The sequence below is a fragment of the Ornithorhynchus anatinus genome, chromosome 4, assembly GCF_004115215.2.
Source record: "Ornithorhynchus anatinus isolate Pmale09 chromosome 4, mOrnAna1.pri.v4, whole genome shotgun sequence".
NCBI classification, from domain to species: Eukaryota; Metazoa; Chordata; class Mammalia; order Monotremata; family Ornithorhynchidae; genus Ornithorhynchus; species Ornithorhynchus anatinus.
Window position 1 is genome coordinate 23,942,002 of NC_041731.1, and position 27,357 is coordinate 23,969,358.

General features: G+C 47.2%; 1 protein-coding gene across 5 annotated transcripts; it reads left to right on the forward strand.

The window, feature by feature from the left end:
- The first annotated feature begins 10,911 nt into the window (after positions 1-10,911).
- Positions 10,912-27,052, forward strand: LOC100075618 (solute carrier family 22 member 12-like). 5 transcript variants are annotated; one of them, XM_029063781.1, is made up of 10 exons: positions 10,912-11,683; positions 11,840-11,943; positions 12,100-12,254; positions 13,805-13,973; positions 14,572-14,695; positions 16,661-16,776; positions 17,757-17,971; positions 18,757-18,865; positions 20,502-20,705; positions 26,332-26,420. In XM_029063781.1, the coding sequence occupies exons 1-10, from the start codon at positions 11,282-11,284 to the stop codon at positions 26,348-26,350; spliced, it is 1,617 nt and encodes a 538-aa protein (XP_028919614.1). In that variant the 5' UTR covers positions 10,912-11,281; the 3' UTR covers positions 26,351-26,420. The 5 variants fall into 5 exon arrangements, with proteins under 5 accessions (XP_028919614.1, XP_028919615.1, XP_007667830.1 ...); XM_007669640.3 differs by lacking the exon at positions 26,332-26,420 and adding an exon at positions 23,338-23,922 and having other exon boundaries at positions 10,914-11,683; XM_029063782.1 differs by lacking the exon at positions 17,757-17,971 and having other exon boundaries at positions 26,332-27,052.
- The last annotated feature ends 305 nt before the right edge of the window (positions 27,053-27,357 follow it).

The following is a 27,357-nucleotide window of genomic DNA, read 5'->3' on the forward strand; positions in this document are numbered from 1 at the left end:
TAGCAGCCACATCTAGTCATTACACATTTATTTACATGGGTCAGTGGAAAGAGCCTGGGCTTGGAAGTCAGAGGTCATGGGTTCGAATCCCAACTCTGCCACTTGTCAGCTGTGTGACTGTGGACAAGTCACTTCACTTCTCTGTGCCTCAGTTACCTCATCTGTAAAATGGGGATGAAGACTGTAAGCCTCATGTGGGACAACCTGATGACCCTGTATCTACCCCAGTGCTTAGAACAGTGCTTTGCACATAGTAAGCGCTTAACAAATACCAACATTATTATTATTTATAATCCAACCTCAGTACTTGCGTACGTGCATAAAGTCAACTGTGCATTCAACTATTGATTCTGATGCCATCATCTGTAATGTTTTCATTTCAGCCTGCCTGGTATGATTGTAAGCTCTTTGTAATCAATCAGTCATATTTATTGAGTGCTTACTGTGTACAGAGCACTGTACTAAGCACTTGGGAGAGTACAGCACAACAATAAACAGACACATTTCTGCCCACAATGAGCTTACAGTCTAAAGGAGTCAATTAATGTGTCTTGTGCTTAAATTCTCCTTTCCCAAGGGCTCAATACAGTTCACTTCATTCAGTGGGCTCTCAATAAATATTATTATTCTTATGACTTCTATTACTACTTCTACTACTACTATTTCTGCTGCTACTACTATTATTACTGTAAATATACTACTGTATTTACTATATATACACATCATTTACAAAATAGAGTAATAAATAATATATACAAATATACACAGTTCTGTGGGGAGGGGAAGGGGGAAAAGCAGAGGGCAATAGAAGGGGGAATGGGGAGGGGAGGAGGAGCAGAGGGAAAAGGGGGGCTCAGTCTGGGAAGGCCTCCTGGAGGAGAACTAGTATTATTACTACAATTATACTATTAGTGCTAGTGCCCCCCCTTACACAGGGAGGGTAGGGATCTTGACCAATACCTCTGGAGAGTCACCAGCTAGATTTGTTGTTTAAGGAATGTGGGTCAATTCTGTTATTCCTGCATGACTAACTTTTAAAATCATCAAAGGCCACCAATCCCTGATAAACAGAATCCAGAAACAACTGGTTGAGAAGCATTTGGTTAATTTCCTTACTTTAGGGGCATTAAACCATCAGTTTCTAACAGAATCATTTGCTACTATGCACAGGCACCTCCCAGACATTTCACATTCCCCCTTGTGGGAAGCAGCGTGGCTCAGTGGGAAGAGCCCAGGCTTGGGAGTCAGATGTCATGGGTTCGAATCCTCGCTCTGCCACTTGTTGGCTGTGTGACTTTGGGCAAGTCACTTAACTTCTCTGTGCCTCAGTTACCTCATCTGTAAAATGGGGATGAAGACTGTGAGCCTCATGTAGGACAACCTGATTACCCTGTATCTACCCCAGCATTTAGCACAGTGCTCTGCACATAGTAAGCACTTAAATACCAACATTATTATTATTATTATTATTATTATTAGATATGAGTCTAATAGGTAGAGAGTTCTTCTTCCACAGAAACAAGCAATCGATGATATTTACAGTAGCAAATTCCATGTGCAGAGCACTGTACTAAGCAATTGGGAGAGTACAATACAACAGGGTTAGTTGACATGCTCCATGCCTGCAAAGAGCTAAAGTAGGGGAGACTGATGTCAATATAAATAAATGAATTATGGGTTTGTACGTAATGTGTACACAATTACAGAACCAAACATGATATGAAGGATATTCCAGTCAACCACTCCTTTGGGCTGAGCCCACAGATGGTCTCTTTTTTTAATAGTATTTATTAAGGGTTTACTATATGCCAGGAACTGTTCCAAGTGCTGCAGTAGATACAAAGTAATCAGGTTGGACACAGTCTACATCCCACAAGGGGTTCACAGTCTTAATCCCCATTTGACAGATAAGGTAACTGAGACCCAGAGAAGTGAAGTGTACCTAGCCCAAGGTCACGCAGCAGACAAGTGGCAAAGCCAGGATTAGAACCCAGGTCCTTCTGACTCCTAGTCCCGTGCCCTATCCAGTAGGCCATGCTACTTCTCTACACAGGACCTCCAGGGCCCTTATAATTATGATATTTTGTTAAGTGCTTATTATGTGCCCGACACTATACTAAAACTGGGTTGGTACAAGCAAATCGGGTTGGACACAATCCCTGTCCCACATGGGGCTCACAGTCTCAATCCCCATTTTACAGATGAGATAACTGAGGCATAGAAAAGTGAAGTGACTTGCCCAAGGTCACACAGCAGGCAAGTGGCAGAGCTGGAATTAAGTGGCAGAGCCGGCCCTAACACATAGGAGAGAAGCTGCCCTCATTCCCACCCCACCATGCTACTAGACTCCCATCGGTCCCTGCTCCAGCCTGAGAAGCACTCAGATATCATCAAGGGGAGGCATCCTCAATTTCTAGAACTCTGGGAAGGAGGAGACTGTGGCTATGACTTTTCCAACTTTGTGGCTGAGCTGTGAGGTCCAAGAAACACTTACTCTAGCTAGCCACAGTACCCTATTTCCTCTTGGCATTGGTTGTTAGCAGGGAATGCGTATACCAACCCTGTTATATTGTACTCTCCCAAGTGCTTAGTAGAGTCCTCTGCACACAGTAAGCACTCAGGAAATACGATTGATTGATTGATTGATTGTCCTGTGTATCAATAGACTTGTCTCTTATTTTTGTGTTTCATCAGTCCTCATGAGGACCATACACTGAGTTGATATTACATCCCATTATTTTTTCCCATTCATTATATACATAAGCACTGAAAATGGGTATAAGAACATAAGTGCCAAGGGTGGCTCTTGGATCTACGCAACTTGGATGGTTGAGAATTAATCAGGAAAGCCTTCCTGGAGGAGAGGGTGTTTTTAGGAGGACTTTCAACATGAGGAGGGCTGAGATCTGGAGCATTTGATGGGGAGTTGCATGCAAAAATCCCTGTAGATTTTTGAGCTGCCAAGAAACATGTGCTGAACAATATTTCAGGAAGATGAACTGGGCAAAGGGTGGATAGACTTTAGACTGTAAGCTCGTTGTAGGCAGGGAATGTGTCTGTTTACTGTAGTATTGTACTCTCCCAGTGGCTTAGTACAGTGCTCGGCACACAGTAAACACTTTATCAACACGATTGAATGAATTAATAAATGAATATGCTTTTTTTGTGCTCAGCACTCCACTAAGCCCTGGAGTAAATACAGCCAACCAGTTAATTCCCATCCATATTTCCAATTAATGAAGATCCCTTTGGGGTTTAACCCCTGTCTTCCAATGTGTTGATAATTGTAGTATTTGTTAAGAATTTACTAGGTGCTAAGATTGTTCTAATGCCTCATGAGGTAGATGTGGAACCCTGACCCACAAGGCTTTCACAGTTTTAGTAGGAATTAACCCAAGTTAATATTTTCTCCCTATTTTATCAGTTAGTTGTTAATTTCTTTGTCCAAGTCATCAGTAAAACTAACTGAATAAATAGATCTAGGTTCAGGACCAGACTGAATTGACTGAATACTCAGTTCATCACCCCAGGTTGATATTGAGCCACTGACACTACAGAATAGTAGTTTCAAATACAAACTTTTCCATCAGGTCCTGAAGAAGACTAAGCAGGCATCTCTTATGCCCTAGGGACGCCCTGGGCTATGGCTCGTCTTCAGGGGCACCTCAGAGAATAACTTTGCAGTCTCCTCGGCTCAGCCGACTGAGCATCTCACGTCAATCAGTGGTATTTATTGAGCACTTACTGTTTACAGAGTATTGTACTAAGCACTTGGGAGAGTACAGTGCAACACAGTTGGTAGATAAAATCACTGTCCACAAGGAGCTTGCAGTCTGTGGAGGGGATTAGGCCTTAGGATAAATTACAGATAAGGGAAATAGAACATAAGTATATGAACATAAGTGCTGTGGGCCTGGGAATGGGGTGAAAATCAAAATGCTTAAGGGGTACAGGACCAAGTGCATAGTCACCGGGAAGGGGAGGGATAAATAGGGGAAGGCCTCTTGAAGAAGATTTGATTTTAGTAGGATTTTGAAGTTGGAAAGAGTGGAGGTCTGTCGGTTATGAAGGGGAGTTCCAAGCCAGAAAGAGGATGTCGGTTAGGAGTTAGCAGTGATATATAAAAGATCAAGGTATCATGAATCAGTTGGGGTTAAAGGAGTGAAGTGTGAGGGTTAGGTTGTAACAGGAGATCAACGTGGTAAGGTAGGAAGGGGAGAGCTGATTGAGTGATCTAAAGCCAATGTTAGTAAAACTACTGGGGATTTGTTAAGCTCTTTCTTTGTGCCAAGCCTATACTAAGCACTGGGGGAGATTCAAGATAACTGAGTCAGGGTTCCGCATGGGCGTACAGTCTAAATAGAAGAGCAAACGGGTATTGAATCTCCATTTTACAGATGAGCCAACAGAGGCAGAGAGAAGTTAAGTGACTTGTCCAAGGTCACACACTGCAGGCATGTGAAGGAGCTGAGATTAGAATTCAGGTTCAGTTGTCTCCCAGGCTCATGTTTAACCCACTAGACCATGATGCTAATAAGGAGTTACTGTTTAATGTGGAGATGGATGAGCAACCACTGAAGATTTTTGAGGTCTGGGGAGATATTAACTAAAGGTTTTTTCAGAAAAATGATCTCAGCAGCAGAGTGAAGTATGAACTGGGGATGGGGGAGAGAGAAGGCAGGGAGGTCAGTGAGGAAGCTGATGCAGTAGGTAAGATAGCATATGATAAGTGTTTGGATCAGGGGGTTGCAGTATGGAGCACTTACAAATACAACAATTATGATTATATGGAGCATAGAAGGGGACCTGGAACTGATCCTTGAGGGACTGCTAGTTGGGGGTTGGGAGAGAGAGGAGTCTACAAAAGACCCTGAGAAGAAGTTTCCTGCAAGATAGGAGGAACACCAGGGTTGAAGCAGTGTAGGCTAGTGAATAGAACATGGGCCTAGGAGTCAGAAGAACCTGGGTTCTTCTCAAGACTCCACCACTTGTCTGCTATGTGACCATGGGCAACTTACCTAACTTCTCTGTGCCTCAATTACCTCATATGTTAAGTGAAGCTTAAGACTTTGAGCCCCATGTGGGATACTGAATGTGTCCAGCTATATTACCTTGTATCCATCCCAGTGCTTAGTACAGTGTCTGGCATATATTAGGTACTTAACAAATAGCAAAAAAAAATGTTTCCAGAAGAAGGGGTTGGTCCAGAGTACCAAAGGCAGCTGAGAGATCAAGAAGGCTTAGGATGAAGTAGAGGTAATTGAAATGTCAAGGAGATCTTTGGTGATCTTAGAGAGGGCAGTTTCCGTGAAATGGAAGGGGCAGAAGCCAGATTACAGGGGCTCAAGGAGAGAACTGTAGAAGAGAAAGAGGAGGCAGCAGATGTAAACAACTTGCTTGAAGAATTTGAAAAGGAATGGTTGGAGGAAGATGACAGTGGGATAACTGTAGAGTGCCATGGGGTCAAAAGAGGGTGTTTTTTTTTTTTTAGGGGATACATGGATATGTTTAAAAATACTGTGGAAAGAACCATTGGAAAATGAACAGTTAAAGAGGGCAGTCAGAATGAGAAGAAGAGGGCAGGGGCAAGTATTTTTAATAAGGTGTGAAGTGATGGGGTCGGCAGTGCAGGTGGATGGGGTAGAATTTAAGAGGAGGCGGGAGATCCCTTGAAACGTTGCTGGGAAGGATGGGAGACTCAAAGAGAGGAAGAGGGAGGGCTGGGCTGGGGAGGAGCAGGGTAAGTTTTAGCGGTTCCCTGGGCCTTCGTTCCTCTGCAGAGGCACCCAAGTGCCAAGCTCTGAAACATACCCAAAGGAAGGTATCTCTCTGGACAAAGGAAGGGCCCCTACCTGTCAAAGTTTCATATCCTGCTCCTTCTATCTGTTTTTCCCACTTTTCTTCCTCCTCTTTTCTTCTTGTCCTCTGGATGCAGCTGAGAGCTACCCCAGCCCAACCCAAGCGGTACCAAATGGACTCCAAACAATCCTTTTAGTGTCCCTCTTCTACTGCTCCCTCCCTGCATCACTTCTGCAAAGCAGCTTGGTCAACCTTGAGAGCCACTGCTCTCCCACTAGCTGGTCCCCACTCTGTTCTCCCACCAATCAGTCAGTCAATTGTATTTATTGAAGGCTTACTGTATGCAGTGCACTGTACTAAACACTTGGGAAAGTACAACTATAAACAGACACGTTCCCTGCCTTTTATAAGCTAACAGTCTAGAGGGGGAGACAGACATTAGTTTAAATAAATAAATTCCAATATGTTCAGAAGTGCTATGGGGCTTGCAGGAGGTGGGGGGAGGGGGGTGGTGAATAAAGGGAGCAAGTCAGGGTTATGCAAAAGGGAATGGGAAAAGAGGAAAGGAGGACTTAGTCCAAGAAGGTCTATTGGAGGAGATTTGTCTTCAATAAGGCTTTGAACAAGGGAAGAGTAATTCCTGTCAGATATGAGGAGGGAGAGCGTTCCAGGCCAGAGTCAGGACTTGGGCAAGATTTCAGGAGTGGCATAGGCAAGATCAAAGTACCGAGAGAAGGTTAGCACTAGAGGAGAAAAGTTTGCGGACTGGGTTGTAGTGAGGAGTTTCTGTTTGATATGGAGATGGATGGGTGACCACTGGAGTTTCCTGAAGAATGGAGAAACATGACCTGAACATTTTTCTAGAAAAATGATCCAAGCAGCAGAGAGAAGTATGGACTGAAGTGGGGAGACAAAGGAGACAGGGAGGTCAGCTGGGAGACTGATAGAGTAATCAAGAGGGGATAAGAGAAATGATTGGGTTAATAATGATGATGGGATTTGTAAAGTGCTTTCTAAGTGCCGAGCACTGTTCTAAGTGCTGGGGTAGATGCAAGGTAAGCAGGTTGTCCCACGTGGGGCTCGCAGTCTTAATCCCCACTTTACAGATGAAGTAACTGAGGCACAGAGAGGTTGTGACTTGCCCAAGGTCACACAGCAAACAAGTGGTGGAGCTGGGATTAGAACCCACATCCTCTGCCTCCCAAGCCCGGTTCTTGCCACTAGGCCATGCTGTTTCTTTAATGAGGTAGTAATTTGGTTGGAGAGGAAAGGGCAACTCTCACAACTTCTTGCCAGAAATATAACCTGGGAACTCTGACAAAGGTCCGATTTCTGACCAACTGAAATACTTTGCTGAGTCAGATTTCTGCCCCATGCGGTGCAGGACCAGTCTTCTCACTTTCATTTCTTGCCAAAGGGATGACCCCAACTTGAGACTGCTTGTTTCCTTTCCTGAGATCTTGCCAGGCATAGGACAGGATTATTTGTCTAATCAATCGCCGATTGCCTCACAGCGAAGTCTAGTCCATGTACCTGATGTGAGGGAACTCTGATTGGTTTTGCACATCCTTATCAGATGGCATCTTCCAAACATGACAAGAGGGTGGCTGAGCATAAAGGTCCATGGGACAAGGCAAGGAGGACAACTGTCCAGGCAGATGAACCTGCTTTGAGAAGCACTTTTGCCTAGTGGACAGAGCATGGGCCTCTAATCCTGACTCCACCACACACCAAGACCTGCCAGTCTCACCTTTATAATATCGCCAAGATCCGCCCTTTCCTCTCCACCCAAACGGCCATTTTACTGGTACAGGCTCTCATAATATCCCAGCTGGATTATTGTGTCAGCCTTCTCTCTGATCTCCCTTCCTCCTGTCTCTCCCCACTCCAGTCGAGTCTTCATTCCGCTGCCCGGATCATCTTCCTGCAGAAATGCTCTGGGCATGTCACTCTCCTTCTTAAAAACCTCCACTGGTTGCCTATCAACCTCCACACAAAACAAAAACTTCTCACTCTGGGCTTCAAGGCTCTCCATCACCTTGCCCCCTCCTACCTCTCATCCCTTCTCTCTTTCTACTGCCCACCCCGCACACTCCGCTTCTCTGCTGCCCACCTCCTCACCGTCCCCTGTTCTCGCCTATCCCGCCATCGACCCCTGGGCCACGCCCTCCTGCCGTCCTGGAATGCCCACCCCCTCACCTCCACCAAACTAACTCTCTTCCCCTCTTCAAAGCCCTACTGAGAGCTCACCTCCTCCAAGAGGCTTTCCCAGAATGTTTCCCCTTTTCCCTCTGCTTCCTTGGCTGCCTCTCTGCCCCCCCCCCATCTCCCCTCAGCTAAGCCTTCTTTCCCCACCTTTCCCTCTGCTCCTTCCCCTCTTCCTTCCCCTCCCCTCAGCATTGTGCTCATCTGCTCATTTGTATATATTTTTATTACCCTATTTATTTTGTTAATGAGATGTACATTCCCTTGATTCTATTTATTGCTATTTTTTTTTGTCTGTCTCCCCTGATTAGACTGTAAGCCCATCAGTGGGCAGGGATTGTCTCTATCTGTTGCCGAATTGTACATTTCAAGCGCTTAGTACAGTGCTCTGCACATGGTAAGTGCTCAATAAATACTATTGAATGAATGAATGAATGCTGTGTGACCTTGGGCAAATCACTTAACTTTCCTGTGCCTCATCTTTTTACCTCATCTGTAAAATTGGGATTAAAATTGTGAGTCCTATGTGGGACAGGGACTATGTCCAACCCTATTTGCTAGCCCAGCACTTAGAACAGTGCTTAACACATAATAAGTGTTTAACAAATAACACAGTTATTATTATGAACCCAGTGGCAGACAAAGAACTATGAAGGGGTGGAAAGAGGCAGAAAGGGAATAATTTAGCAGAGTCCTTTCACACGGTGATGTGCAGCTCTTCACACTCCTGCCCCAAGAGCCTCACTGCTAGTTTACTTTCAAGGAGCTAAAGTCAGACAATCAGTTGTATTTACTGTGTGCTTACTGTGTGCAGAGCATTATACTAAGCATTTGGGAAAGTACTTTATAACAGTATAACAGACACATTCCCTGCCCACAACAAGCTTACTGTCTAGAGGAAGGACAGACATTGATATAAAAAACTTTTAATTAATACTAATAATAATAATAATGACATTTGTTAAACATTTACTATGTGCCAGGCACTGCTCTAAGCTATAAAGTAGATACAAGCAAATTAGGTTGGACGCAGTCCCTGTTCAATTTTACAGAGGAGGTAACTGAGGCACAGAGAAGTTAAGTGACTTGCCCAAGGTCATACAGCAGACATGTGGCAGAGCTGGGATTACAGTTATGACCTTCTGACTCCCAAGCCTGTGCTTTATCCACTACACCTTGCTGCTTCCGATAATAATTATGGTATTTGTTAAGCACTTACTATGTGTTGTACTGTTGCAGTGCTAGGGTAGGTAAAAGCTAATTAGGTTGGACGCAGTCTCTATCCCACATGGGGCTCACAGCCTTAATCCCCATTTTACAGATGAGGTAACAGATATGTACATAAATGCTGTGGTATGCAGATACGTACATGAGTGCTGAAGGCATGCAGGTTGTGGGCAGTGTGACAGGCTGATTTTCATGGCCCTCTACAGCAATGCATGACCCATGGTGTCTCCTCCCTGTGTCAAATTAAGAACTGTGGCACTGGTTAAGTGCTTACTATGTGCCAAAGCACTGTGCTATATGCTGGGAGAGGAAGCCCCTAATCAGATCAGCCACAATCACAAGCTCCAGGGAGCCAAGGGCACGACTTTTCCCAAGAAGGGCCACATGGGGATGAAAATAGCCAGCAGCGGCTTGAAACCAGGGGCATGGCAGAGCTGGCCGCCCAGAACTGGCTCTGAATTGTCTGTTCCTGAGTCAAAGGGCCACATATTCTCCCAAAACGAGGTCCTAGCTTGCTGACCCACTCCTGGCCAGGGTCATTTGACCTCAAGGTAACTGGCTCTACTGGTGCCCTGAGCTCCTTGCGAATCCCTCAGTCCATCAGAGGCATTTGTTCAGTACCTATTGGCAGCAAAGTACTAGACTGAAGGGTTGGGAGAGTACAACATAAGCAAAAGACACATGCCCTGCAGTTATGGAGTTAATCATCTATTGCAGAAGACAGACAAAAATGATTTAGAAAAAAAGGAAGCAGGAGGAAGAGTAAGGAGTTAACAGGTCTTTATCCAGATATGAGAGGATGAAATAATGGGATAAAGAGTCAAGTAAACCATCCCTACTCCCTTTTGGCTCCTGGTACTCTACTGTTTCCCCTTACTGTAATGTAATTTAATGCCCAATACATCTTCTATCTTGTAAGCTCCTTGAGGTCAAGGATCATGTCGACCAACTCAAGTGTATTTTACTCTCCCAAGCATTTAGTACAGTGTTCTGAATGCAGTAAATGCACAATAAATACTACTGATTGATAGATAAGTACTATTCATTCATTCGATTGTATTTTTTGAGCGCATATTGAGTGCAAAGAGCTGAAATAAGTGCTTGGGAGAGTAGAATGTAACAATAAACAGACACATTCCCTGCCCACAACAAGCTTACAGTCTAGAGGGAGCTTATTAATGCCACTGATAGATTGACAGATTTCCTCTATGCAATAGTGTTGTTCAATGATTTTCCCAAGAGATCCCCAGCCAGTCTTGAATCATTTTAGATATTTGGGAATCTTACGTTTTGCAAAATTAAGCATTCTCTGCCATGTTGCCCACAGAATCAGTCCCTTTTACCAAGGAGTCATTTCTGGCACTGAAATCTTACCCAAATTTGGTTGGACCTCTGACCTCACTGAGTGACCAGGCAAGAGGTGGTTAAGGAAGGGCTTTGGAAACAGCACTTCCAAGAAAGTCAAATATTTGTGGACTCAGAGAGCTAAAATCCAATGCTCCATAGAAGGATGAGCCAATGGTCAGTGGCATTCTTCCCACTCTCAAACCCAAACACTCAGATTCAATTCTTCTCCAGAAGAGATTAAGCTTTAACCAATGTAATAAAGTGGCTGAACTTTATTCTGACCGGCCCCCTCCAAAACGTAAGTGTGGGCTCTGTTAAAAGCTGATTGAGAAAGCAATTTAGCCTTGTCTCACTCTCTGTTCTTCTGAGACTGGTCATGGGCAGAAGACTAGGGCCCACACCCAGCATAGGAATTTCTGAGTCTGGCTCTTCTCCGGGAGAATGTGAGTAACTGAAAAGTTCACCCTGAAAACAACAGAGGAAAGCAGTGACCAAGGCCCTGGGGCCGACATTCTCCCTCCCTCTACTCACTTTCCTCCGGTTTGGAAGGAAAAGGCAGCATAAGACTGAGTCTCCAATTTAGCCCCGCTGGGCCTTAGGACCAGGATGTGTTGCTTGTCTCAATTCTCTTGAGCCAATTTAGAGCCGTGATCTTTCCAGCAGTGCTTCCGGCTGGCAGAGCCCACAGCTCTGGGCAGGCACCATGGGTTTTGATGATCTGCTGGATCAGGTTGGAGGTGTGGGAAAATTCCAGGTTATCCAGTTGGTTTTCCTCGCCATTCCCATCTGTTTCACCACCCCGCAGCTCCTGCTGGAGAATTTCTCTGGAGCCATCCCTGCCCACCGCTGTCGAATCCCTCTCCTGGATAATCACACTGGTTCCTCGGGAGTCCTGGGGAATCTGAGCACAGAAGCCCTGCTGAGAGTCTCTATTCCCCTGGACCAGAACCAGAAGCTTGAGAAATGCCACCGGTTCTCCCAAACCCAGTGGCCACTCTTAACCGAGAACGGGACAGGCCCACAGCCCCACGAGCCAGCCACTGAGCCCTGCGAGGACGGCTGGGTGTATGACCGGAGCGTGTTTACCTCCACCTTTGTGACTGAGGTAAGAAGATCTGGACTCCCCAGCCCTCCCGAGGGGACCGCACCTCCTGAATAGAGCTGTGAATCCAGGGCAATAACCGGCCTTACCGGCCCACTTTTCCAGCCCAGAATTTCTGTTCTGTCTAAACCCTAAACTTCTGAATTCTTTCTGTTCCAGTGGGACCTGGTATGCGAACTGCTGCCTCAGAAGGCAATGTCTCAATCAATTTACATGGCAGGGATTCTGCTGGGCAGCATCATATATGGCCATATCTCAGATCGGTGAGTGCCTTCAGTCGGTGGCTGTCTCTCTACAGGCTCTCATCCTTTCCCCGGAAAACTCAGCGGTGATTCCCCAAGCCCTGAATCTCAGCTCCGGGGGCAGGGAGTGGGTCTCTGCTCCCCTCTGTGGCCTCGACTTGCTTTTCTGTGGCTTAGGTTCGGACGAAAGTCTGTGCTGATCTGGGCCTATCTACAGCTGGGGATGGCCAGTACCGGCGTTGCTTTCTCACCCACATTAACTATTTACCGCCTGCTCCGCTTCCTGTCGGCCTTTGCCTTGGCTGGGATCATGATCAACACGGGGTCTCTCAGTAAGTCTCTGGCTGAAGAGCTACCTGGTTTCTCCTACTAAATATTTTTGTCTTCATTTTCTCTTTTGTATTTGGGAGAGGCTAGCTATGAAAATTCCCTGGGCATCTCAGTACTGGGGTGAGAGTAGGTGGCTGTTTGTATACACTGTGCCCTCCCCCAGCACACACTATGCTAGCTAGCATCTGGTGAGTGTCTGTCCAGCTGTGGGGAGTGGTAACAGCCAGGAACCTGCCCTCCTGAGTCATGTAATCCCACATCCCCTTGCCCCAACTCAATCATACAGAGAGAGATGCTGCCTTTGGAAATACTCCAACACTACTGGAATCAGGTTTTGGAGAAAGGAAGGAAAGGAGGGAGGGAGAGAAAGAGGAAAGGAGAGAGAGCAAAATGATGATGTTGGTATTTGTTAAGCGCTTACTATGTGCCGAGCACTGTTCTAAGCGCTGGGGTAGACACAGGGGAATCAGGTTGTCCCACGTGGGGCTCACAGTCTTAATCCCCATTTTACAGATGAGGGAACTGAGGCACAGAGAAGTTAAGTGACTTGCCCAAAGTCACACAGCTGACAAGTGGCCGAGCCGGGATTCGAACCCATGAACTCTGACTCCAAAGCCCATGCTCTTTCCACTGAGCCACGCTGCTTCTCTAAAGCAAAAGGAAGGAAGAACTAGAGAGAAAGAAAGGAGGAAAGGATGGAATGAAGAAAGGAGGAGAAAAAGAAAAGAAAGAAGTAGGAAAAGCTTTTGTTTCACAGTTCTGAGGTACTAAGCAGTGTCAGAACCAGGTTTCATTGGAATGGAATGGGGAAATGATTGCATTCTAGACTGCCCAGGATCCCTCCTTCCAGAAAGATCATTGCTGTTTAACAGACAAGGGAGGTTTCAAGTGGTTCCTTCTCCTCTTGATGATGCAGCGTGGCTCAGTGGAAAGAGCACAGGCTTTGGAGTCAGAGGTCATGGGTTCGAATCCCGGCTCAGCCACTTGTCAACTGTGTGACTTTGGGCAAGTTACTTAACTTCTCGGTGCCTCAGTTACCTCATCTGTAAAATAGGGATTAAGACTGTGAGCCCCACGTGGGACAACCTGATTCCCTTGTGTCTACCCCAGCGCTTAGAACAGTGCTCGGCACATAGTAAGCGCTTAACAAATACCAACATTATTATTATTATTATTATTATTATTATTATGCAGCTTACCCCAACTTGATCTTATGGGGGAGATGGCTGGGGAGAGGAAGGAGTGGACAGGAGAGGCTGAATCTTAGTTGTTGAGGAATTTGGGGAAAACCTGGGGGTAAGGGGGTTGGCTGTGTTAGCGGAGAGGGAATGTGTTGCAATTCTGTTAAATCAGGAGGGTTCTCGTGGAAAACAATGAGTCTCTGACAGTGAAGATGGAAGCTTTGGGGGAAAGAAGGCGTCACTGCTTGAGAAAGGAGGGGATTCAAAATACATCCAGTTTCCAGAAATCAATCAGGGCGGGAATGTCCACATTACACTCCTCGCAGATCTCAAAGCGCAGAGCTAACTTCCCTCTTGTGGTTTCCTTTCAGTTCTGGAATGGACTCCAACTGTATCCCGGGCCTTCTTCATGATGATGTTTGTAGCCTGCTACAGCGTGGGCCACTTGGTGTTGGCTGGGTTCGCATATGCCATCAGAGACTGGCGCAGCCTCCAGGTGGCTGTGTCTGTGCCCTTCTTTGCCATCTTCTTGTATTCCTGGTACCTAGTTAGTTTTCTTTCCATTGGAGCATTGTGTCCTGGGGAAAGGAAAGGGGATGGGAGTCAGAGTCATTGCAGTTGGCATCCAGGCCAGGGTGAACATCTAGGGAGAGAATGAGTGGTCCAACAAAGCAAGCCTCCTGACCGAGCACCCCTTGGGAGCCCGACGGCCTCTAGGCCCAAGGAGAGAGTGCAAACTCTTGGAGCAGAGGGAAGACTCTGCTCTCTCTGCCCTTGCAGGCTCACAGCACACCCAAAGAAACTGAAAATCAGCATATGGGAAGGTGGGGTTGGGTTTGATGAGGTGGAGAATTTCTGCAGGTGAGACCAGGTAGCAGGTCTGGAGTGACTGAAGATGCCTTTAGACTTAAAGTTCATTATGGGCAGGGAATGGGTCTGTTATAGTGTTCTCTTCCAAAAGCACTTAGTACAGTGCTCTGCCCACAGTAACCACTCAGTAAATATGATTGACTGACTGTGTCACCCATAGCCTCTTTCTCTAAGCTGAAATTCATGAAAGAGTTCTGATGCCATCAGAGGGATTCCCTTCTCAGGCCCAGTGCGCTCTTGTGCCCTGTCGTTCTCCCTGTTTACCCAGGGGGTATGCAGAGTCCGCTCGATGGCTCAGCATGGCAGGGAGGCCAGGCCAAGCACTGAAGGAGCTCCGGAAAGTTGCCCGGATAAACAGGAAAGCAGTCGCGAAGGGCTGCCTGACAATAGAGGTAAGAAGGAAGAAGCAAAGCTGACTAGACCACTGCTTGTCCTCTACACTGGAAGCTCGTTATGCACAAGGAACATGTCTGCTAATTCTGTTGCATTGGACTCTCCCAGGAGCTTAGTACAGCACTCTGCACATAGTAAGTGCTCAATACACACCACTGAATGATTATAATCACGTAAGCTCAATATGGGCAGCGAATGTGTATTGTCATTCTGATGGAAAGGACTCTCCCTAGCAGTTAGTATAGGGTTTTGCACACAGTAAGTACTCAGTACATACCACTGAATGATTATAATCACATAAGCTTATTATGGGCAGCAAAAGTGTGTGCTAATTCTGTTGCACTGGACTCTCCCAAGTGCTTAGTATAGAGTTCTGCACACCATAAATGCTTAATAAATACCATTATTTTTATGTTAGCTCCTTATGGGCAGGGAATGTGTCTGCTACTTCTATTGGATTGGACTCTTCCAAGTGCTTAGTACAGAGCTCTGCACAGAGTAAGCACTGTATAAATATGATTGATTGATCAATTGCTCCCTCTGGCCACCCCAATGGTGGATTTAGTGGCTAAGCAAGCTCATGTTTAGTGGCTAAGCAGAGGACTGTGGCTAAAGTAGGACATGGTTTCCAGCCATGACATGCCCCAGCGCTCTTGATTACTTTGCCTCAGTCCCTTGCCTTAGCAGAGTGCAGTACTAGTAATAGTAGTAACTGTAAGCTCCTCCTCAAGTCTGCAGTCCTGTTATGGGCAGGGAAGGTGTTTACCAACTCTGTTGTATTGTACTCTCTGAAGTGCTTAGAACAGTGTCCTGCACATAGTAAGTGCTCAAAAAATGCCATAGATTGATAAATAGCATTTGTTAAGTATTCACTGTGTGCAGAGCACATTACTAAGTGCCGGGAGAGTTACAGGTGGGAAGAGCACTGACTTCATTCATTGATTCTTTCAGTTGTATTTATTGAGTGTTTACTGTGTGCAAAGCACTGTACTAAGTGCTTTAGAGACTACAGTATAACTACAAACAGACATATTGCCTGCTCACAGCGAAGTTATTAGAAGTCAGAGGATCTAGGTTCTAATCCCATTCCTGTCATTTTTGTGCTGTGACCTTGGACAAGTCACTACACTTCTACATGCCTCATATGTCATCTGTAAAATGGGTATTAAGACAGGGAGGCCCACGCGGGACAACGACTGAACAATTAACCTATTTCTACCTCAGTGCATAGTATGTCTGGTATATAAAAAGTGTTTAACAAATTCCATTTTCAAAAAATTAGACAGGGACCCCTCCCTGGGGTGGCCGGGGCCAGGGAGTGGGAGGGGGGTTCGTTTCAAAATCTAAAGCACAGCAGATCTAAAGCAGTTCCTGTGCCACTTGGGCCTCACACTTACAGTCTTGGTGGGGTTAGGACTGTGATAACAGAAGCAGTGAAGTCCAGGAGCCAAGTGAAAGAATGGCTTTTGGAGTTAGGAGTCCCCAGTCTCTCCATTGCCCCAGGTAACAGTCCTTAGTTACAAAAAAATCCTCTAGACTGAAGCTCGTTATGGGCAGGGAATGTGTCAGTTTACTGTTATAGTGTACTCTCCCAAGAGCTTAGTACAGTGCTCTGCACACAGAAAGTGCTCAATAAATACAACTGAATGAAACCCCCACAGCCTCCCTAAGGTTCACGGGGCTGGGAAAAGCTGGACCTCGGGGTGAGAGCAGACTCAAGGAGCCCCAGCTGTAAGGGGGCATCCAGCCACAGTAGCACTAATTAAACACCCACTTGGAGCTGTACTAGACACTTGGGAAGTACAGAATACCCACTCGCCACATTCCCTGCCCATGAAGAGCTTTACTCTCCTAAGGGGGAGACAGTAAACATAGCCATACCTATCTCCTGGTGAACAAGGGCTCTGCCCACCAAGTGGTGATGATGGTGAGGCCTCCTGGTGGGTCTGCTTCTCTCCCTAAAGATGCTGAGGTCCCTCTCGCAGGATGAGCTGACAGCAGCGAAATCCCACTATACGGTGATCGACTTGTTCCGCCTGCCCGCCCTGCGCCGGATCTCCTGCTGCATCACCTTGGCATCGTATGTTTCCCTCATTCTGTCCCTCGGGGAGGCCTGGGTCCTTAGTGTTTGTTCCTGCAGCCTCTGTTCAGGTGGAGAGCAGGACCAGTCCCCCAAGGGAAATAGGTTGTTGTCCATCAGGGGCAGCCCCTGTCTTCTGGCTTTCTGCTATCCCAGGGAGGGTTTCGGCACCAGTCCAGTAGGTCGCCGGTGCCAAGTTTGGATGGGGAGGAAGCAGGAATCTCCTCCCCAGGCTGGTTTCCCCCCAGGATGCCATGGCTTTCTGCCATGAGTCTGTGCAGCAGGCCTGGCCCAAGAGGTTTGTTCCTGTGGGGGAGTATTCCCAGATGGAATGGGAGCATGAGCTCCCCAGAAACGAACCGAAGAAACCATTGCCATTAGAGAAACACTCTAGTCGCTCTGGTGCTTGCACTGCTCAACGCTGTTGGATTTTCAGGTCTCCTGTCTCAGGGCTTTATGCAACTTAACACTTTGGGGGTAGAAACCAGGGACTGTGTTTGGCAGATTTGAAATAGGAGGAAGTTCCAGGAGAGAGGAAGGACGAGAGCCAGTGATCGGGGGCTGAAGAGCCGAGAATGAGGAGTGAGAAAGTGGACCTGGCAAGACCAGCCAATGGCCTTTTCTTGCTCCAGGACCAGATCCTTCAACAGTCCGGCAAGCCCCATACGGGGGAATACCTTCTCCCAACAGAGCTGATAGATTTGCTGCCCGGTCCCTCCTGCTGAGGGGCTGCAGAAATGCTTTATCATTGGGGGATTTCCTGGAATTCCGAGGTTAATGCGATCGGACCTGTGGCCACTCTTTATTTAGCTGGGTCACTTGCCACACAGGTGCTGGACTGACTAGCTAAGACTCCCTTAGGTGAGATGCCCCCCGTGGCCAGGAGGAAAGATTTGCTAGTCAACCTGGTCCCAGCTGGCCTCCTCCTGGCCTAGAGGCCTAGAGGGCAGGGCCGGTGACCTCCCAGCTCTCCTCCACAGGTTTGCAGTCACGTTTTCCTTCTATGGCCAGTCCCTGGACCTGCAGGACCTCGGTGGCAACCTGTTCCTGACCCAGACACTGTTCGGCTCAGTTGACTTCCTGGCCAAGCTCATGGCTTACATCTTCTTGAACCACCTCAGCTGCCGCACGACCCTTTCAGTGTTCATGGTCCTGTCTGGGCTTTTCCTCCTGGCCAACATCTTTGTGCCTGCAGGTGGGCCCAGGGCAAGCTGTGGGAAACAGGCGGATGGGCCCTGGCCTTGGCTTTTGAGCTGAAGGAGTGGGCAGAAGGAGGCGGGCCATATTTGTGCTGTTGCTGCCAGAGAGGAGGATAACCCTTGGTGATGCCTTGGAGGCTATCAGTCTAGGAGTCCAAAGGAGATGGGGGAAGTCAGAGGGGTGGAGTCACAAAGTGGGGATCAGGAAGTGGGGATATGCAATGGTGGGGGTCCCCCAGATCCTCTTCTCCCAAACAGATTGCCCCTAGTGGCTGTTCCCTTCCTTGGGGAGTGAGGTGTCCTCTCCAAGCCCTGAGTGATGGCCCTGTGATGCCTGAGGAAGCATTGATTTCTGCCCCGGGCCGTGTTCCTCTGGTTGCTCTGGTATCTTTTATCTTGCTGCTCCTTCCACACTGCTCAGGTTGAACTGCCTTGTCTTCCTCAGAGAGGACTCACCTGCTCAGGACTAAAGTATGTCCCCCTTCTCGCTCTTCCTTGTAGAGAAGTAGTGTGGCTCAGTGGAAAAAGCCTGGGCTTGGGAGTTGGAGGTCATGGGTTCGAATCCCAACTCTGCCACTTGTCAGCTGTGTGACTGTGGGCAAGTCACTTCACTTCTCTGGTCCTCAGTTCCCTCATCTGTAAAATGGGGTTGAAGGCTCACAGTCTTCATCACGTGGGACAACCTCATTCCCCTGTATCTACCCCAGCACTTAGAACAGAGCTCTGCAGTAGTAAGAGCTTAACAAATACCCACATTACTATTATTATTATTCCTTTCCAGACCAGCCGGGCCTGCGTGTGGGATTTGCCGTAATTGGAATTGGGTGTCTGGGAACGGCAGTCAGCTGCATCACCCTGTGTGTGGGCGAACTGTACCCCACCGTGCTGAGGTAGGGGTAGGATAGAAGGCCCGGAGATCAGAGGGAGTGCTGAGAGGGTTGCGGGGAGAGAGAGCCAGGGCATTGTGCTTCCCCCAGATTCTCTGGTGGTGACTGTGGCTACAGGTGGCTCGGAGACCCACTCAGGGGCTGTCGTTCCTTCAGGCAGCAGCAGCAGCAGCAGAGGCTGAAAGGGTTGAGGCCCTTGATTCTCTCCAGAAACTGGAGGTTTCCAATCAGTCAGTCAGTCAAGCATTTTTTTGAGTGCTTACTGTGTGCAGAGCACTGTACTAAGACTGTAAGCTCATTGTGGGCTGGGAATGTGTTGGTTTATTATTATATCTCCCAAGCACTTAGTACAGTCCTCTGCACATTGTAAGTGCTCAATAAATATGAATGAATGAATAAGCACTTGGGAGAGTACAATATAACAATATAACAGACACATTCCCTGCCCACAACAAGCTTACAGACTGGAGGGGAAGACAGACATTAATATTATTAAATAAATGAAAGATAGGGACATAAGTGTTGTAGGGCTGGGATCAGGGCTGGGCAGAGCCCAGGGTGGCAAGAGGAACAGCCTGAAGTTAGGGTGTGGTGGAGCAGTTGAGGGTGACTAGAGAAGCAGCTTGGCCTGGTGGAAGGAACATGGGAAAGGGCGTTGGGACACTTGGGTCCTAATCACGGCCGCTGTGTGACCCTGGGCAAGTCACTTTAAGTCTCTGTACCTTAGATCTCTGATCTGAGAAATGGGGATAAAATATCTATTCTCCCTCCCCGTTAGAATGTGAACTCCATGTGGGACAGGGATTGCGTCCAATCTGATTGTATTGTATCTATGCCAGTGCTTAGCATAGTACTTGGCACATAGTAAGCACTTACTATCACAATTATTATTACCGATTATGCTCCTGCTGTCCAGAAGGGCTTTAGGGTGTTGTGGCCCTAGGAGGAGAACTCTGGGCTGTCCAGCTGGTTCTGACCCTTCTGTGGGCATTGCCCACCTGCCTGGAAGGGCACCTCCCCTCCAGGCCTCAGATTCTGGTTTTCCACATGGGCAAAGTCACCAATCAATAGGTAGTATTTATTAGGGAGCTAACTCAGGGCAGAGCACCGTACTCAGCTTTAGGGAGAGTACAATAGAGGGAGTAGACACTATCCCTGGCCTCAAGGAGCTATGGCCCAGCAGGAAAGAGAGAAAGAGATGCTAAAATAAATTATAAGTAGGGGGAAGCTCCCTCTCCTCCTTCTGGGGTTTTGTCTAGGGCTCCGGCCTTGCCCCGGGTACTACAATCCTGGACCCAGGAACAATGACTAAATTCACTTGTCATCAGAGTTGCTGCTGCTGTGCTACTGCTCCCCTGTTGCTCATTCCTGCTGCTACTGCTGATCTGGGACTGCTACTGCTGTGCTGCTGCTACTGCTGTGCTGCTGCTGCTGCTATGCTGCACTTGCTCCTGCTGCTACTGTTGTGCTACTACTATTGTGTTGCTTCTGCTGAGCAACATCAATAAGAAGGGTGGGTCCCGTGGGCCCCACCATGCCCTGCCCTCAGCAGGGTAGCCTCTTCCCCACAAAGCAGAGACCTGGACCTGGGGGAGGCTGAGATGAAGCAGCCTCCAGGTCACACAGTCTGTCTTGGCAGGCAGACGAGCAGCGGGCTGGACCACGTTTCGAGGCGCATCGGAGGCATCCTGGCTCCTCTCTGGAGAATAATGGGGGGACACTTCTCACTTCTCCCCACAATTTTCTACGGAGCCATCCCCATCACTGCTGGAATAGCGGTCCTCTTCCTCCCCGAGACCCAAAACCGACCGCTGCCAGACACCATCCAGGATGTGGAGGGCTGGTGAGTGCTGGGGACCTCTTTGGGCAATTAGGAGGAGGGGCGGAAATGCTGCCCAGTCTGGGATTGAACCCAAAAGGCCCTAGGTTGGAGGGTCTCAGCTGCCCCTGGATCGTTAGGGTGGGGTTAGCTCAAGGCTCAGCCCCCTCAGCATTCCCCATAGAAGTCTGACTCTTCTAAAGGTGGGAACACCAGACCCCACCTAGCTTCCAGTGTCTTTGGAATGGTAGTGGTTATAGTAGTAATAATATTAGGAGCTTGCTGTGTGCCAAACACTGTACTAAGCAATGGGAAAGAATACACTGGTGGCATTTAACAAGAGTACTCAGTATTTCTTTATATTAATATCTGTCTCCCCATTTTAACTGTAAGCTCCTTGTGGGGAGGGAATGTGTTTACCAACTTTGTTGTAGTGTACTTTCCCAAGTGCTTACTACAGTGCTCTGCATACAGTAAGCACATAATAAATACGATTGATTGTTGGATTGATCAGGTCCCTGACCTTTAAAGGGCTTGCAATCTAAAAATAAAGTGGGGAAAGGGGATTGGTGACAGGCATATAAGGAGAGATGAAACAATAAAACACCAAAAAGACTCAGAACCACTGCAGATCTGAATGCCATTTGTTCAGTTTCTATGTAGGTGCACTCAACTTTTGGTCTTTTTCTTTTCTTTTTTATTAATAGGACTTGTTAAGTGATTACTATCTGCAAGACATTGTACTAAGTTCTGTACAGGGTGATTAGGTTGGACAAAATCTTGGTCCCAAACGGGGCTCACAGTCTAAAGCGGGAGGATTTAATCCCTATTTTACAGAAGAGGCAACCGGAGGCAACAGTGAAGAGAAAAGACTGGCCCAAGGTCTCACAGCAGAGAACTCTAATTCCTAGGCCTGAGCTTTTTCCACTAGACCACACTGCTCTTTGCCTCAGGGTTGTGAGTTGCTACAGATGGCATCCTGGGCCACCTGGTCCTAGGAGCTACTGCTGCAGCTGCAGAAGTTTCCCCTCTCCAGGTTTTCCAGCCTGATGGAAGAGGAAACCCGTGAGATGGGCCTAGGAGGTGAATCTCCATTGGATTGGGCTGGGCGCTGGCCATGGGCTCCCTGGGCCCAAGTCCCAGACATCCCAGGAGAAAACCCTGAGCTGTCTATGCCAGTCATGGCCAAAACCTATATGACTGAGTGAGTCTGGGAAAGGATTTTTCTCACAGTGTATCTGAACTGATCCTGGCAGACTAAATCCTGAGCACCAGAGTCCAATTTTTAGATCTTGAGTCCCCCCAAGGATCAGGGACAAGGTCTGTATTTAATTCTCACATGGATATTAGATATTACTATTACTTGTGGTATTTAAGCACTTATGTGTCATGCACTGTACTAAGCTCTGGGGTAGATACAAGATAATCAGGTCCAACATAATAATAATAATGGTATCTGTTAAGTGTTTACTATGTGTCAAGCACTGTTCTAAGCCCTGGATTAGATACAAGGTAATCAGGTTGTCCTACATGGGGCTCACGGTCTTAATCCCCATTTGACAGATGAGGTAACTGAGGCACAGAGAAATTGAGAGGCTTGCCCAAAGTCACACAGCTGACAAGTGGCAGAGTAGGGATTAGAACCCATGATCTCTGACTCCCTAGCCTGTGCTCTTTGCACTAAGTCATGCTGCGTCCCATAATCAGATAATCACATAAGATAATCAGGTCTCACAGTCCAAGTAGGAGGGAGACCAGAGATCGAATCTTCATTTTGCAGATGGCGGAACTGAGGCAGAGAGAAGTTAAGTGACTTGCTCAAGGTCACACAGCTAACAAGTGATGGAGCAGGGATTGGAACCCAGGTCCTCTGACTCCCTGGTCCAGGTCTTTCAATTAGGGCACATTGCTTCTCTGCTGCTGCTACTAAGGGCTGGGAATTATTCCCAGTCTTTAATACAGTGCTCGACACATGGGCTTAATAAATACTTCTACTACTAGAATACTTCTACTACTAACATTGTATAACACTCTGAGTGGGCAGAACCCATGCGACTGGTTTCCACCCTCAGCCCATGCCAGGGACCCCAGTGCCATACCTCCCACCCTGTCCTATCTCCTAGTTGCCCCCCAGAACAGGGTCATTAATCAGCAGAGCCCCAGCAGCCAATGTGGGGAGTGCAGGGACCAGCATGTGTATCCTCATGGCCACCAGCCACAAGCAGAGACCCACACACTCTCAGTCTAACCACAGCCCCCACCCTACAATCCCAAATAGTCACAGAGGCCTGCTGAGATGCAGATGAGAAACAGCATGGCCTAATGGAAAGAGCATGGGCCTTGGGAGTCAGAAGACCTGACTAGTCTAATCCTGACTCCACCACTCGTCTGCTATATGACCTAGGCATGTACTTTAACTTCTCTGGGTCTTAGTTACCTCACCTGTAAAATGGAGATTAAGACTGTGATTAAGAATGTCCCATGTATCTACCCCAGCACTTAGTACAGTGCTTGGCACATAGTAGGTGCTTAACAAATATTAAAAAAAGTATAAGGCCCTGTTGAGCCATGGGCAGTCAGGGTAGAGGGCACAGGTGTGGTCACAGCTGACGCTCATCATGCCTACTTAAATAAGCTGTCTTTGTTCTTGCAAAAGGAAAAGCTCCCGGCAACAGAGACTCCAAGATCCCAAGCAGGAAGACTTCTCTGATAAAATCACACAATTTTAGGCCTCTTCCTCAAAGCCGGTGCCAGGGAAAGGAATGGAGAATCAGTCAGGTTCCATCTCCTCCAAGAAGGGGGGTGTGGATCCCCCACCTCCTGGGTTAGGGCCAGAAAGGGGGTTGGAGGGAGCCAGGGCTCCCCTTGCTTTCTTTCTCCAAGTCTTCCTCCAATCCTGCTTCTCACTCTTGGATAAATCTCTTGCCTCTCCCTGCCTCACTTCTACCAAGACAATATTCTAATTCCCACATTGCTGCAGCTGTTCCAGACCTCGGCACTAAGAAAGAGACCTCCCCCTTCTTATCAGGCCTTCTCTTAATGCCCTTCTCCCTGCTACCCTCTTCTTTCTTCTCTTCTCCCTCTCTTCTCCCTATCTCCTTCCCTCTCCTCCCATTCCTCGGTTCTGTTTTTGTCTGGTGGGCTGTAGTGATCACCTACTCAAGTTGGGGCTGTAAATGGTTTTCTTTGCCAGGCTATTGATGCCAATAGCGCTGATCAATAAAACATGCTCCTTTCAATACTGCTGAGTCTGCTTTTCTGGAAGAGAAAACCAGCCCATATAGCTTCCTCAGGGGGCCCATACCAAACCATACCCTCTGTCTATGAGTTTATGATGAATTCAGAAATTAGAAGGTCCATTTCTTTTCTTTTTTAAAAAGTAGTCTTTGTTATGTGCTTAATATGTGGCAGGAACTATACTTAAGTGTTGGGCTAGATGCAAGATAGTTGGGTTGAACACGGGCCATATCCCCCACAGGGCTCACAATCAATCCCCATTTTACAGATGAAGTAACTGAGGAACCGAAAAGTAAAGGGACTTGCCCAAAGCCACCCAGAAGACAAGTGGCAGAACCAGGATAAGAACCCAGATCTTTCTGACTCCCAGGCTGTACTCGATTAAGGGCTGTGCCCAGCTCCAGTGGGTCTATGCAGGGGGAGATTAGCTCAGATTGAATCATAAATACAAGGATTTTTTCAAAAGTTGAACCTTGTTCCTGAGATGAGGGACAAATTGGTCAATCCCAGCTCCAAGATGACTACACTTGCATGGTGTTCTCACTCACTGATGATGATGATTAATAATAACAATAATAATAATTGTAGTGTTAAGCACTTATATATGCCAAGCACTGTAATAGACTGCAAAATAATCAGATCAAACACAGGCCTGTCTCACAGGGGATCACAGCCTAAGGGGAAGGGAGAACAGGTGATGATTCCCCAAATTACAGATGAGGAAGCAGAGGCACAGAGATGGTAAGTTCTAGACTTTAAGTTCTTTGAAGGCCAGGAACATATCTACTAACTCTCTTATTGTACTCTCCCATGTGCATAGAACAGTGATCTACACACAGTAAGCCCTCAATAAATACAAATGATTGATAGCTAAGTGACTTGCCCAAGGCCACACAACAGACAAGTGGAAGAGCCTGGATTAGAACCCAGGTCTTCTGTCTCCCAGGTCTGGGCTCTTCCCACTAGTTAGTATGGATAGAGGTGACTATGAGGGCCCCCAAGCTGTAGTCTGTGAGCCCCTGTGGCCCAGGGATCATAGCTGAATCAGCACCAGGGAAACCTAGTAAATACAATTATTATTACTGTTATTATTTGTTAAGCACTTACTATTTTTCAAACATTGTTCTAAGTCCTGGGGTAAAGCTAATCAGGTTGTACAAAATTCCTGTATCTCATGGAGCTCACAGTCTCAGTCAATTGTATATATTGAACACTTACTGTGTGCAGAGCACTGTACTGAGTGCTTGGGAGAGTACAATATTACCTGCCCACAATGAGTTTACAGTCTAAAGTGGGAGACAGACATTATTCATTCATTCATTCATTCAATAGTATTTATTGAGCGCTTACTATGTGCAGAGCACTGTACTAAGCGCTTGGAATGAACAAGTCGGCAACAGATAGAGACAGTCCCTGCCGTTTGACGGGCTTACAGTCTAATCGGGGGAGACGGACAGACAAGAACATAAATTACATATATATACATAAATGCTGTGGGGCTGGAAGGGGGGGATGAATAACGGGGGTAAGTCAAGGTGACAGAGAAGGGAGTGAAAGAAGAGGAAAGGAGGGCTTAGTCAGGGAAGATATTTTGGACAAGACGTGCCTTCAGTGAGGCTTTGAAGATGGGGAGGGTAATTTTCTGTCAGATATTCTGGGAAGCAGCGTGGCTCAGTGGAAAGAGCCCGGGCTTTGGAGTCAGAGGTCATGAGTTCGAATCCCAGCTCTGCCACTTGTCAGCTGTGTGACTGTGGGCAAGTCACTTAACTTCTCTGTGCCTCAGTTACCTCATCTGCAAAATGGGGATTAAGACTGTGAGCCCCACGTGGGACAACCTGATTCCCCTGTGTCTACCCCAGCGCTTAGAACAGTGCTCTGCACATAGTAAGCGCTCAACAAATACCAACATTATTATTATTATTATATGAGGAGGGAGGATATTCCAGTCCAGAAGCCTGTCAATTAATTTTGCGCCGCCCTTCTTGAACCAGAGTCAAACCCAAATCCATCCAATCAAGTACATTCATTCATTCTTTAAATCATATTTATTGAGCACTTACTGTGTGCAAAACACTGTACTAAGTCCATCTTCCTGGACCTCACTATGCCATCTTTCATGGAACCTCCAGCTGGTGAATTTGTGTAGCTGATGCTGGCGACCAGCTGGGGGCTGTAGAGCTCCAGAGTTCCCCAGTCATAGTTCACCTGAAGGCCACATCGAGTCTCCGCCTCTCAGTCTTCACATCTGGACAGGGATCATTCTGGCATTTACCATGGAAGATTCCTTTAGCAGCATTTGATGATACCCTGGGAGTCTAAGCAGCCCAATTTTGGAAGCCACCGAACACCCTAAATGGTCAAGGGACTAGAAAAGGAGTCATACACTTCACACCTGTTCTCCCATTTATTACAGGAGACTGTCCTGGTTCTGACTCGGTATTATACAGCCAGCTTCCACCAGACATTGGGAGAGAAGCGGATGGATTGGTGGCTCTTTGTGGTTGGACAACTCCCTGTCCTGCATTCAAAACCTGACTAGTATGCAGGAATTAATGGGCAGATTTTCCCACCCATTGGTTCTCTAGTTCTCTGCTCCAGAATGCCAGAACTTTCAGCAGTGGCCAATCTCTATTCCTTTAGACAGGGGCAAAAGTCACAACCCCACAATCCCACCCTGAAAAGGCTGTGTGTCTCGGCAATGCTGGGGCACTCTACTCCCTACATCCTTCGAGCATAGGCCCCCTGGAAGTTGGGACGTAAGTTTAGGGGACACTATATGCACCCAGGCCCAATCCGTGGTCCGGGCCGATTCTGCTAGAGGGAACCACTTTCGGGTCAGGATCCACTTGTCAATGGCTGAGAAATGCTCTTCAACAAATACTGCACCTCGAATCATGTAGAATGTGGGGGATAGCAAATCTGCACCACGACATTGGAGGTGCTGGAGCCAGCACAAGTCAGAGAGTGCTTTTTGGTGGAGATGGCTTTTTAAGAGGACATAGGAGTTACGAAGGAAAATTAAATTAGGAAACTAGGAATGGTAAGAGGGACAGGCCTGGGCAATCTATCAGTGAATGATAATGAGTGTTTACTGTGTACAGAGCACTATATTCATTCATTCATTCATTCAATAGTATTTGAGCGCTTACTATGTGTAGACCACTGTACTAAGCACTTGGAATGTACAATTCGGCAACAGATAGAGATAATCCCTGCCCAATGACGTGCTCACAGACTAAACAGGAGAAACAGAGAGCAAAGCCAAACAGAACAAAACCAAAGCAAGACAACATCATCAAGATAAATAGAATTATGGAGATATACACCTCTAACAAAATAAATAGGGTACTAATATATACAAATGAGCACGGTGCAGAGGTGAGGGGAAGAGGGAAGAGCAGAGAGTGGGCAGGGAGGTGAGGGTGTGGAGAGAGGGGAT